This window comes from Bos taurus, chromosome 11, assembly GCF_002263795.3.
Source record: "Bos taurus isolate L1 Dominette 01449 registration number 42190680 breed Hereford chromosome 11, ARS-UCD2.0, whole genome shotgun sequence".
Taxonomy (NCBI): Eukaryota; Metazoa; Chordata; class Mammalia; order Artiodactyla; family Bovidae; genus Bos; species Bos taurus.
In genome coordinates, this window is record NC_037338.1 from 103057336 (window position 1) to 103070967 (window position 13632).

At 58.4% G+C, this 13632-nt stretch overlaps 1 protein-coding gene across 1 annotated transcript; it reads left to right on the top strand.

The window, feature by feature from the left end:
- Nucleotides 1-1577: 1577 nt before the first annotated feature.
- On the top strand, nt 1578-10439 carry CEL (carboxyl ester lipase). Its single transcript, NM_001013583.1, has 11 exons — nt 1578-1656; nt 3773-3923; nt 4001-4123; nt 4324-4521; nt 5095-5225; nt 5381-5488; nt 5589-5706; nt 7455-7641; nt 8140-8343; nt 9550-9747; nt 10042-10439. Exons 1-11 carry the CDS (start codon nt 1591-1593, stop codon nt 10355-10357), a joined length of 1800 nt encoding a protein of 599 aa, NP_001013601.1. The 5' UTR covers nt 1578-1590; the 3' UTR covers nt 10358-10439.
- Nucleotides 10440-13632: the final 3193 nt, after the last annotated feature.

Consider the following 13632-nt stretch of genomic DNA (forward strand, 5'->3'; position numbering starts at 1 on the left):
CCCGCTCCGTGTTTCTGTTCTATTTAGTATTTGTGCTTTGCTGGAACTGTTTTAAGGAAATTGGTACTTCAGTGTATGTTTCTAGGCTTTTGTTTTAAAAACACAGTGATGGTGTCATCACCCCTAACAAATTAACAGCAATTCTCCTTCAGATGTGCCCCTGCAGTTGGGAGGCCCCAGTGTCTGCTGGGCCCCTCTAGAGACACGAGCACTGATTGACCGGCAGGTTGGGGTGTGGTCACCCTTGTCCCCTGACCTCGTTTCTGGACGTAGTGATGACCAGGGGGGCCTGTTTCGCTTTGCGATGATTTGTTTCCATCAATCGCAGTCTTGCTTTTTGCTGCCCAGCTTGTCTCATCTCTGGCCTGAGAACAGTCCCAGGCTGGCTGCTGTGTCCTTTGACATACCATCTGGTCTTCCCAGCCTTCTTGCTTCTGGGCACTGCGATGGCCCAGGCTCCTCCACCTCACTTCCGGTCTTAGACCCAGCCCACCGTTTGCTCTGGGGTGCCCCCCTTGGTTTTTACTGCCACTGAACTTCCTCGAGCACAGGAGGCTTCCCCTCCCCCATATTCACAGTCACTTCCTCTGGAGCAGATTCTTAGAACTGGAGGGGCTAGGCAAAGGTGTGAGCCAACATGCGCATCTTCCTGTCACTGCCTGCATCCCTCAAACGGCACCAGTCCTTCTTCCCAGCATCCTAACTCCTGGCTCCCACCTGCTGCCACCCACCCCCCACATTTCTCCAGCTTCTCTCCACTCACTCGGCATCACAAAAGATCTGGGCGCTGGAAATGATAGGCGGACAGGCAGATGGACCAACTGTGTTTCTGCAGGTCTCTGTGGGTCTTGGCCACAGGCTGGTGGCCCCGGGGTCTTTGCTTGGGCCGTCTGTGTGGCTGAAAAGCCTGGCCCTTCCTTCTCCTTGGGGAAAGCCTCCAGGCAGGACCAGAGTCTCGTCCCCGCCTCCGAGCATTGTGCTGCCTGGTGACGACCTGGCGCTGCTTCAGCCCTCACCCCATCTCACACTGTACAGACACCCAGCGCACCCTGGGTACCAGCGGGGGGCCATACCAGCCACCCGGTAGCCCATGGCCAGCTCTGTCCCAGAAGTCACAGGCCCAGACCCTGTAAACGGCCTCTGCTGAACTGCAGTCAGGGCACAGGGACACAGCGAGCCCATTTCCCTGAGGGCAAAAGCAAGTCCTTTGTCGGCACTGTGCACCCAGCCAAGCTCCAGTCCTTGAGCCCCTGCCCTCCCCACCGCCCTGCCATCTGCCTGGGCTCCCAGTAGGCAGTCACCTGCACAGGTGCCCTGTGGGGACCAGGTCACGTGGGCGCAGAGGACCCTGGGAAAGACAGACCATCCCCGCACGTGTGTGCATGTGACGTGTGTGTCTGCGTGTGACCTTGGCCCAGCCCAAGCCCCGCTGGAAACAGCAGCTGTCCCCTGGCCCCAGGTACACCACCTGGACTGTGGCCAGCCTGGAGGAAGGGCCAGTGACAGGAGGAGGGGAAGCTCTGGGCTGCCTCCAGCCCCATAAATACCCGCAGGCCCCGAGGGCAGGTGTCGCAGAGGCAGCCGCACACCATGGGGCGCTGGGAGCTAGCCGTCTTGGGCCTCGCCTGCTGCTTGGCAGTAGCGAGTGCAGCGAAGGTAAGCAAGAGCCCAGCTGAGAGGTCAGCCAGGGGAGGGAGCCCCCTCTCACCTCCACTAAGCCAGACCTGGAACCTGGGGACAGGGCCCAGCAGGGGGAAGACAGAGAGTCATTGGCAGAACCCGACCACCATTGTTAACAGCATCTCCCGGGCACTTACTCTGCATTTCTAGCAGGATGACTCAGGCTGCTAAATACAGAATATCCAATTCAACTGGAATTTCACATAAACCATGAGTCAATTTTGGTGTATGTTTCACCCAATGATTAGGACATACACTTAAAAATATATATATTGTTGTTTATTTGAAATTCAAGTGTAACTGGTCAAACTTGCTGAGTCAGCCACCTGACCCACAACCCCCCTCTGGCTCCGTCGTCTGTCTAGAGACGTCAGTGTGGTCCCCCTTTCCCAGAAGGGGTGACGGGGGCCCAGAGCAGACAAGCTATTTGCCCAATATCACACAGCCACTGTAGCCGAGCAGGAATCTGGAACCCACGTTAGTCCAAACCTGGAGTCTGGCTCCTGGTGTAACCTCCATCTCCTGCTCCTCCAGCACCTGCTTGCTACAGCGTCTCTGCCCAGACACAAGTCAGGAGGCCCAGCCAACCCTCCTGGGGCAGCCAACCCTGCCCACCCTCACTGACCTCCTGCGGGTGTGAGCACCCGGGCAGGGAGACATTTCCAGGACGGAGCCAACAGCCACACGCAGATGGTGTGGGTGCTCTGGCAGGGCTCCGGTTAGGGGCCCATGCACCCCGCAGGCTGGTCCCTCCACCCCTCAGCCTGCTCTTCAGACCCCTGCTGCCTAGAGCTTCAGGCCCTGGTCCTGGGTTCCTTTTGCCGCTCTCCTTCTGGGGGGTTCTTTCCTGGGGGCTGAGGAGGCCCTGGTTTCCTCTGTGCTGTTTCAGCAGCCAGCGACACCCCTACCCACGCTGCCGACATGGCCAGGGTCCCCACGCCCTGTCCACCATGGGGGGCCTTCAGGCCGGTCTCAGTCACACAGAGTTGTCAATCCCTAGCCCCCCAGTGCCCTCTCCCAACAGCCGGGAGGCTGTTCAGGAAAAAACGCCTGGAGCATGGAGGGATGGGAGAGACAGGGGCCCAACTCCCAGGGCATCTGGCAGGGATTTCTTCCGGCTTCTTTCTCTGTAGTTCCAGCCCGGCCTGGAACTTTGTTCCCCCTGCCCCAGCGAGGCAGGGGGCCCCTCCCAGCCCAGACTTAGATCAGAGGGCGGCTGGGATCTGGTCAGGCCTGGGATGTGGGGCTGGCCCACTCTCGCCCCCCTGGAACCTAGCTCAGGAGAGATCCAGAAAGCCTGGACCTGCTTTCCCCCCAGATCAGGCGGCGAAGCTCTGGGAGAGAAGGGCCCAGCTCTGAGGCCAGACAGGAGCTGCCCAGCAGCAACTCCAAACGGGAAAGCCTCAGCTCCCTTCAGGAAAAGTGGGTTGATGGATGCCAGCCCCCAGGCCGCTGGTGAGGGCTGGACACTTGACCCATCTGGCGCCAGCTCAATGGGAGTTCTGGCGACCTTGGGTGAGCAGGGGTCTGTCCCAGCTTGAAGCACAGGGGTTGTGAGGATTTGAGGGGACTCAGTCGAGGGGGAGATGAGGGGCGGAGGAAGACGGGCCTGCTGATCAGGGAGCTTACTGCTGGGCGTGAACCATTTGGCGTCCCTAGGCGGCCAACCACTGCCGGCAGCTGGACAAGCTGACAGGCCACGAGGGGGGTAGTGTTGTCACCCATCTTACAGGTGGGTAAACTGAGGCTCAAGGTCACGGGCAGCCATGGTGAGAATCCAAACCTCCACCCCACCTGTCCCAGCCTCCTTGGAATGCTTCCCTGAGTGCGGACTCATGGCTTGAACCAGCCTCCTCTGAGATTCAGGGAGCGGGACACCCCAGGGGTAGGAGTGGGGTGGGGTGGGATGGGGAGTGAACCGGCTCCTCCAGCGATGTGAGCAGGTGGCAGGGGTCTCAGTCCCAGATGCAGGTGGGCCCTTCCCTGAAGCTGTCTCGGGGGAACTTCTGGGAACCTGGAGCCTGCAGGCGTGCTATCCTCCTCCGGGGACCCACCAGCCAAAGCCCCCCTGAACTCTCCCCTCCCTGGCCAGTTGGGCTCCGTATACACCGAAGGCGGCTTCGTGGAGGGCGTCAACAAGAAGCTGAGCCTCTTTGGCGACTCTATTGACATCTTCAAGGGCATCCCCTTCGCTGCCGCCCCCAAGGCCCTGGAGAAGCCCGAGCGACACCCCGGCTGGCAAGGTGGGAGCAGGTGAGGGCGGGCCGGGTCCCGAGGCTGGGGGGCCGACCCTCACGCCAGCCCCTCCGGCCGCCCGCAGGGACCCTGAAGGCCAAGAGCTTCAAGAAACGGTGCCTGCAGGCCACGCTCACGCAGGACAGCACCTACGGAAATGAAGACTGCCTGTACCTCAACATCTGGGTCCCCCAGGGCAGGAAGGAAGGTCCGTCGCCCCCCACCACTCCCTCCAGCTCCCCAAGCAGCCAGAGGCCTGGCTCAGGCCCCTGGGTTGTGTCTCGGGGCTCCAGAGCTGAACTTCAGCACAGATCGGATGGGGTGGGGGGATGGGCAGGACGTGGGCGGGGTGTGGGGGTGTCGGAGGGGTGTATCTGGCATCACGCAGCCTGCTCCCCTCCCCCTCAGTCTCCCACGACCTGCCCGTCATGATCTGGATCTATGGAGGCGCCTTCCTCATGGGGGCCAGCCAAGGGGCCAACTTTCTCAGCAACTACCTCTACGACGGGGAGGAGATTGCCACACGGGGCAATGTCATCGTGGTCACGTTCAACTACCGCGTTGGGCCCCTGGGCTTTCTCAGCACCGGGGACTCCAACCTGCCAGGTCTGCCGGGGGCACCAGGCGGGGGGAGCCAGTGTGCCCAGCCTCTGAGCTCTGAGCCCAGAGGCCACGCCCCTCAGCATCCCTCATCCCCAGATAGCTCCCCACAGTCCCCCAGAAAGGGCCCGGCCTCCCATCTGCTAAATGAGGGGGGCTGGAGCTGGACCGTGAGACACAGGAGCCGCTTGGCAGCTGAAGCGAAAGAGAAGAGGCTGCCGGCCAGCTGGCCAGACCCCAAGAGACGTGGGGGTGGGAGCCACTGAGAGACACAGGAGGTGGCACACCCAGGGGGCACCTCGGGGCGGGGCGGGGAACAACACAGAATTCCCCGGACAGACTGGAGGGACTCTGGCCGGACCGAGAGAGCTGAGCCCCCGGCCTCCAGCTCCCCTTCCCCCGGCCTGAGACTCCCCTCCCCCAGCACCCACCCATCCAGCCTCCTGGGGACACAGCACGCACCGCCCTGGGGCTGGACAGGGTCTCCACGCCATCAGGGATGATGTCATCCCACCCACATGGACTGTGCGCCTAATGTGGGCCAAGCCCCCTGAGGAAGCCCTCCTGCCCCACCCACAGGTAACTATGGCCTTTGGGATCAGCACATGGCCATTGCTTGGGTGAAGAGGAACATTGAGGCCTTCGGAGGAGACCCCGACAACATCACCCTCTTTGGGGAGTCGGCCGGAGGGGCCAGCGTCTCTCTGCAGGTCTGGAGGCCCCTAAAGGGGTCACTCAAAGGAGTGGGAGGCAGTCGACGGTGACGGGGAGAAGCAAGGCTGACGGGCGCCTCCGTCGGGGTGTCCCTGGCCGAGCCCTGCAGACAGGCGGGCACGGGGGGTGACTGGACCTCTCTGTATTGCAGACCCTCTCTCCCTACAACAAGGGCCTCATCAAGCGAGCCATCAGCCAGAGTGGAGTGGGTTTGTGCCCTTGGGCCATCCAGCAGGACCCCCTCTTCTGGGCTAAAAGGGTAAGGGGGCGCTCTGGGGGCGGGGCCTCCCTCCTTTTCACTCTCTTCTGGACCCTGTGTCCAGCAACCTGAGCACTGCCTCTCTGTCCCCAACCTCCAGATTGCAGAGAAGGTGGGCTGCCCCGTGGACGACACCAGCAAGATGGCTGGGTGTCTGAAGATCACTGACCCCCGTGCCCTGACGCTGGCCTATAAGCTGCCCCTGGGAAGCACGGAATGTGAGTAGGGGCTGCTGGGGGCTGGGGACCCGGGGGCTTCCCACTGGATGCCGGATCTCATCCTGGCTCTGTTACCAGCTCACTGGCGTCCCCAGGCAGCTCGTTGCCACCCCTGCCCTGGCAGGCCTCTGTGGCCATGGCTGGAAGTGGGGGAGGTGTCTTTCCTCTTGTCTTCGGTGGGTCATGACCCCTTGGAGAACAGTTTGGCCCCATCCCCAACCATGCACACATAGGCGGTCATTCGTGCATGATTTTCAGCAGATTTATGGACCCCAGATCAAGACAGCCTCTGCACATAGATAAGCATTCATTCTTTCCTCCACTCATGAATTCAGCAAACATCTCCTGAACACCTGCTGCAGCATTCCCCTTCCAGCTCTGCTACTCTGTACCCCAGGAAGGCCAGGGGCCCAGCGGCAAAATCCTGCAAGTGTCAGTCTCATCAACCCAGGAAGCGATCGTTCTCTCTCACCCCTTCCAAGGCCAAGTGCAATGCAGACGCCATCGTTTGCGTCTGGACCTAATGTGAAGTGAACCCCAAGTGTTACGTGAACATCTCGGCCCAAGATGCAGACCAGCTGCATATCTGAGGGGTCCGCGTCCGGGGAGTCGAGCAACTGCAGACTGAAAACATTAAAAAAATTCCAGGAAGTTCCAAAAAGCAAAACTTGAATTGGCTTCCCGCCCTCCCCACGGTCCCCCCTGCCCCCCATCGAAGGGCTTCCCTGATAGCTCAGTAAGGAATCTGCCTGCAATGCAGGAGACCCTGGTTCGATTCCTGGGTTGGAAAGATCTGACGGAGAAGGGATAGACTACCCACTCCGGTATTCTTGGGCTTCCCTGGTGGCTCAGCTGGTAAAGAATCTGCCCGCGATGCGGGAGACCTGGGTTCGATCCCTGGGTTGGGAAGATCCCCTGGAGAAGGGAACGGCTACCCACTCCAGTATTCTGGCCTGGAGAATCCCATGGACAGAGGAGCCACACACACATATGTATATGGGGAGATGTCGGTAGGTTGTATGCAAATAGTGCACCATTTTATATAAGAGACTTGAGCACTTGGATGTTGGTGTCCTGGTAGCAGTAGTCATGGATTTGCAGAAATGTGACTGTATTTTCTTTTGAGCTGAATTGGAGGGGAAACGGGACAGGCCTAATGGGGACAGGGCATACGGTCCTTTGGGGCCAGTTCAGGGGTCTCACACCATTTCTGGCTGACACGCTGGAACCTGCCACAGAGAGGGGGCACCTCTTTCTCCAACGGTCCCCTCCAAGATTTCTAGACTTTCCTCCTTCTTGATTCAAGAGAGCAAGAGAACAGGGACCAAAAAAAAAAAAAAAAAGAGAGAGAGAACAGGGAGAGGAGAAGGGCATCAGGTTGCAGTGAGAGAGCAGGCCCGGCGCCTGGACCAGCGCTCCTCGTCCTGGGGGATTTTGCGCCCAGGGAACGCATGGCAGAGCCTGCAGGCGGTTCTGGTGGTCGCAGCCGGGGAGGGAGCACCACTGGCGTCTAGTGGGTCGAGGTCAGGGAGGCTGCTAACACTCTACACTGCGCAGGACGGCGCCCCCATGACATAGAATGAAGAGGTCGGAAGGTCAATAATGCTGAAGCCGAGGAGCCCCTGTCTCCATCAAAGGAGGTGCAGCTCCTTGGTGGCCTCAGGATGGAGTCAGTTCCTGCCCTGGAGGTCTGGGGCAGGCGCAGGTGGGTAGCAGAAGGTTTGGAACCTGCTGCTGTTCGCCCCCAGACCCCAAGCTGCACTATCTGTCCTTCGTCCCCGTCATCGATGGAGACTTCATCCCTGATGACCCCGTCAACCTGTACGCCAACGCCGCGGACGTCGACTACATAGCGGGCACCAATGACATGGATGGCCACCTCTTTGTCGGGATGGACGTGCCAGCCATCAACAGCAACAAACAGGACGTCACGGAGTAAGCCGGGGAAGTGGAGGGGTGCGGCGGGGGTGGCATCAGCCGAATGAGGAAGTCGGCACCGTGAGGGTGGGGAGGGGCCGTCTGTGGCCCTCTGCTGCCTTGGTGTTACTGGTGCTCAGTTGCTCCGTCGTGTCTGACTCTTTGCAACCCCATGGACTGCTGCACACTAGGCTTCCCTGTCCATTCACCATCTCCCAGAGCTTGCTCAAACTCATGTCCATCGAGTTGGTGATGCCATCCAACCATCTCATCCTCTGTCACCGCCTTCTCCTCCCGCCCTCGATCTTTCCCAGCATCAGGGTCTTTTCCAATGAGTCGGCTCTTCACTTCAGGTGGCCAAAGTACAGGAGCTTCAGCTTCAGCATCCGTCCTTCCAGTGAATATTCAGGGTTGATTTCCTTGAGGACTGACTGGTTCAATCTTGCAATCTCAGGGTGTCAGATGCCCTCCTGTGGGCAGGGGGTGGAGGGTCCAGTGCTCGTTTGCTGTCTGCAGGGAGGACTTCTATAAGCTGGTCAGCGGGCTCACTGTCACCAAGGGGCTCAGAGGTGCCAATGCCACGTACGAGGTGTACACCGAGCCCTGGGCCCAGGACTCATCCCAGGAGACCAGGAAGAAGACCATGGTGGACCTGGAGACTGACATCCTCTTCCTGATCCCCACAAAGATTGCCGTGGCCCAGCACAAGAGCCACGCCAGGTGAGGAGGGCGCGCACGGGTGGCCCACCGGGCATCCCAAACACCTTCCCGGCGAGGCCTCGAGGCGGGCAGCTCCCAGGAGTCCAGGAGGCCTGGCAAAGCCAGGGTCGGTCCCCACCTGTGCCTGCGCTGTCTGCCAGGCCTGACGGGCCTTGAGAGGGCCCATCCTCCCAGCCTCAGCTCGGGGGCTTTACCGAACCCTCCTGTGACTCCCGGCCCAGGCCAGGCCTGTACGCTCTCCCACACCCCTCGGCCCTCCCCGTCAGAAAGTCCTTGAGTTGGCCTTCCATCCACAAGCTGTCTGGAGGGTAGTGCCGCTGGGTGATATTCTCTGCGGTGGGTTTCAAATTTGACAACTTTCAGAACAAGCCTGTGGCCACTTTTAAACCCTCTATGTGATAATAGCCAACGAAAATGAAAAATAAGCTAGGGATGCTTAAAAAGTAGGAAGATAAAATTTCACCTAGAACCCAGGTGGCACAGTGGTAAAGAATCTACCTGCCAACACAGGAGACACAGGTTCGATCCCTGGGTCGGGAAGATCCCCGGGAGGAGAGAATGGCAACCCTCTCCAGCATGCTTGCCTGGAGATTCCCCATGAACAGAGGAGTCCATGGGGTCGCAGAGTCAGACATGGCTGAGCACACACACACACAGAAATCTAGCATGAAAACTCAGCAATAAATTTGGTTGGAGCTTCCTGTCAGTCAGGGCCAAAAGGAAATAACCGAGGACGCAACCTACCTTGTCCCATCAAATCAAGACTATAGATTCATGTGCAGAGAAAAACAATCTTTCTCGATACCGAATTATGAAGGAAGATGCCTCTATACCGTTGGCGGAGGCCAAGTGTAAACGCACTTGAAATTGTAGAATCCATGAAGTCAAAAATTGGGCCACGGTTTTCCTTCTCCTGGGTGAAAAGATCCAGATCCTTCCTGAGTCTTTTTTTTATGTATTTATTTTGAACTTGCTGCATAGTCTGTGGGATTCAGTTCCCCAGCCAGGCATTGAACCTGTGCCCTTGGTACTGAAAGCACTGATTCTTAACCACGGGGCTGCCAGGGAATTCCCCTTCCTGAGTCTTATGGGAATTGCCCAGACCCTTCCCTACTCCCCCACGGCCTTCCCCTGGGGCCCATCTCTGGGGTGGGCGGCCCCAGGTGGGCACCCTGCCAACCTGGGTGATCTCCCCTCCCTCCTCAGGAGCGCCAACACCTATACCTACCTGTTCTCCCAACCGTCTCGGATGCCCATCTACCCCAAGTGGATGGGGGCTGACCACGCCGATGACCTCCAGTATGTCTTCGGGAAGCCCTTCGCCACCCCCCTGGGCTACCGGGCCCAAGACAGGACTGTCTCCAAGGCCATGATTGCCTACTGGACCAACTTTGCCAGAACTGGGTAAGGCAGGGGTGGGGACGGCCTCTGTCCACATCACCCTGCAGGCTGGGGGTTCAGTCCCTGTTCCCTTAAACACTTACCCTCCCTGAGCCCGGGCACCCCGTCCATGTGAGGCCAAGGGCTCCCGGCTGGGCCCCAGGATGTTCACGTGCCCAACCAGTGCCTGGGAGACATGGAAGTGCCCATGGGGCAGAGGGTGGAAGACTGCCCAGGTGAGCAGGGGATGGGGGTCTCCAGCTTCCTGTGAGCCCCCTGGCCCGACCCAGCCACCCAGCCTTTTTTCTTGCTCTGCAGGGACCCTAACACGGGCCACTCGACAGTGCCCGCAAACTGGGATCCCTACACCCTGGAAGATGACAACTACCTGGAAATCAACAAGCAGATGGACAGCAACTCTATGAAGCTGCATCTGAGGACCAACTACCTGCAGTTCTGGACCCAGACCTACCAGGCCCTGCCCACGGTGACCAGCGCGGGGGCCAGCCTGCTGCCCCCCGAGGACAACTCTGAGGCCAGCCCCGTGCCCCCAGCGGACAACTCCGGGGCTCCCACCGAACCCTCTGCGGGTGACTCTGAGGTGGCTCAGATGCCTGTCGTCATTGGTTTCTAATGTCCTTGGCCTCCAGGGGCCACAGGAGACCCCAGGGCCCACTTTCCCTCCCAAGTGCCTCCTGAATAAAGCCTCAACCATCTCTCTCTGGCGTCTCTTTTTGCTCCCAAGACCCAGCTGGAGGAAAACGGGGTCTTCAGTTATCACGAGACCCAGGCGCCTGGTCCAAGGTGTTTCCCCCCATCCGTCAGCCCTCAAGCCCAGGAAGCCAGCAGGACCATCCTCTTTAAAGAGGAGGAAACAGGTCCATAGAAGTGAAGCATCAGGCTAGGACTGGGACTAAGGTGTGGACCCCCCATGAAAGGCCGTCGGCTCCCGGGCGCTGGGCTCTGCTCCCGAGGGTGGGCGGGGCCACAGCCAAGAGAAAAACTGGGTTCTGCAGGGGGGGCTGCCTCTGGACCCCCGAAGCCCAGCCACGCCCAGGTCCTCTGGGGCGTGGGGAAAGACCACTGTTCTAACTCGAGTCTGGAGGAGAGAATTGGATTCTGCCTCCAGGTGGCTCCACGTCCTGGAGGACAGAGCATCGCATTGGAAGGACAGGAGCAAAGGTTGCAAGAGGAACGCACGTGGGGCTGTGCCCCGTGAGGGGGTGAGGGGCAGAGGGCAGAGTCAGGGTCGTCTCCGCCGCTGGGAATCCGGCCTGGGTATGTGCCCGAGGACAGCAGAGCAAGAGTCAAACCCAGAGACTCCAAAGCCAGTGCTCGCAACAAGGCCAGGGGGCTGCCTCTCTCCCCTCCTCTCGACTGTTCTGTGGTCACTGTGGTGTGGGGGTGAGGGACCAGCGGGTCCAGGGTACTGGGTGGGTGCGTGGGGCAGCAGAGCCAGCTGCCAGCCCCAGGCTCCCTCCCTGGTGAGTTCTGCCCCCGAGGCCGCAGGTGCGGAGCCCAGGACCAAGATCACCTCTGAAGCCGACTGAGCCCCTGTGTAACTGTTGCCAAAGGCCCTGATGATCACTAACAAGCTTCTTCCTGGATCCCCCTTAGGCAAAGATGCCCACTCCACTGAGCACCCTTTAGCGCCCTAACCAATAACCTAATGCCAACCTTCCGGCAGGAATTTTGTCTCGAGGCTCTAAGAATTGCTATTAACTCAGGAAAACTGTCGACTCTTCCCTGATATGTCAGGAGGTCACTGCGCTCACTGTGCCCACTTGATCTCTACTCCTCGTTCTTAATAAATCCACTCCCTTCTGAAATGCTCCATGTTTGGAAAATGTTCAACCCATGCTCAGCCAGCCTCAACACTCACCAGCCACAGACGATGGGCTGAGCCTGGGCTGTGAGTCCTGTGGCCCCAGGCAGCAGAGCTGAACAAGGGGCAAACGCAGCCCCCCGGGGAGCAGGAGGCACACCAGCCTGGCCCGTGACCACCTTGTCTGCGCTGGGCTTCCTGGTCGGTCCAGGGCTCTCAAGTATGAAAGACTGAGATGTCCCCAGCGCGGGCTCTCCTGGGGCCCGTCCCTGCTCTCGGCCGATGGAGCCAAGGATGCCATCTACCTGCCCTCTGCCACAAACGAAGTGTTTGTACCTGCGGGGTCTGTTCTCAGGAGCCTCCTCGGGGCCTGGACTATCCTGCGACATGGCACTTCCCTCCCGCGCTGGGGGACAGCTCAGCTGTGCCTGTCATGCAGGAAATCACATCCCGGGAGGGCTGGGCTGCATCAGAATGTGTGCCCAGTCCCCACGCTGCACAGACACAGCGAGGCAGAAGCGAGCCTGGCCGTGTGTCTGGGTGACACCCCTGCAGCCGTGGGGACACCTTGTGATTCGTCCGGCTCTTGCCTTTCCAGGCTTTCTCCAGGCCATGAAGCAGAAAATATCTACCGAGGTGCAGGCTAGAGGCCAGTCCAGGGTCCTGGAGTCTCCCTGCTGGGCCAAGAGATGACCCTTTAGCTCCTATTAGGGTGAAGCCTGGAGGGGACACGCGGGGGAGCTCTGGTCAGAGTCTGTTCACCACCCTGATGAGACGTGGTGTTTCGATATTCATGGGCAAGGCTATTCCCGAGCGTGCCTGTGGGTTGGCAGTCTTGGGAGCATCCCTTGCCCCCTACACCTCATCTTTCAGCCTTTCCCACAGAAAAGGGTCAAGCCTCCCATCTCCCCATGACATACCCACAACATAGACCTGGACAAAGAATGCAGCCATCCGAGGGGTGCAGCTTGAAGGGCTCCAGTCCAGCTGCCCTTCAGGATAAAGTTGGTACCAACACGACTGCATTTGTAAACTGGTGACTGTGCGAGACGGTGGACCTCTGAACTACACGATCTCTGACTCTGTCTCAGCCAGAGAAGGGCAGCGTAGGGGTCCTTCACTGGCAGGAATGAGCCCCCTTATCCTGGAGAACCAGCGCTCACCCGGGATTTGTCAGATGACAGCCTGGATGAGTGGCCCCAAGTGCCTGACATAGAGAGGCACGTGACCTCCTAGCGAGATCCTAGGTGAAAACAATTGTGTAAAGAGTTGCAGAGGACATACGCACACCTACGGCTAATTCATGGTGATGCATGGCAGAAATCAAAGCAATATTGTAAAGCAACTGTCCTTCAATTAAAAATAAAATTTTTTTAAAAGTTGCAGAAACCCTAGAGTTGCTGGAAATCCCAGCTCACAAGGAGCCGAAACGCTTAAGGAATGAGGCCCAGCTGTGGCTTTAACAGCTGTGTCACAAATACTTGCCACAGATATGAAATGAGCAGGAAAAGGAATTCTGAGGTGAGAGACAGGGATTCCAGGAGGTCAAGGGTCAATCATGGGGCCCCAGAGTTGGGTGAATGCAGATCTCCCCCTGTCCATAGTCCCTGGCTGATAATCGCCCCCCTGGCCTGCTTCCTCTCACTTTTTAATCTGTTTACAATTTCTCCCCATTAGTGCTGATGGAATTCCAGACTTTGACCTTGAAACCTACAAGAGGTTTCCCTTGTGGTGGTTCCATCACTAAGTCTCGTCCGACTCTTTGCAGCCCATGGACTGCATCATGCCAAGCTTCCCTGTCCTTCACCATCTCCCAGAGCTTGCCCAAACTCATGTCCAGTCCGTGATGCCATCCAACCATCTATAACCATCTACAAGTGGTAGACTGGTGGTCAAAAGAAACTCCAATGAGATAAGCAGAAAATGTTCCGTCTTCCTCAAAAGCTGTAGAAAAGCAGCTTTCAAGGAAGTTTTCTAAATTTTTAATTGGGATATATATAACATAAAATGTTACTTTTATAAACATGTATTGAAATATTAATTAGATATTAAATCAATATTTTATTTTTTAAAGGATGATTCAG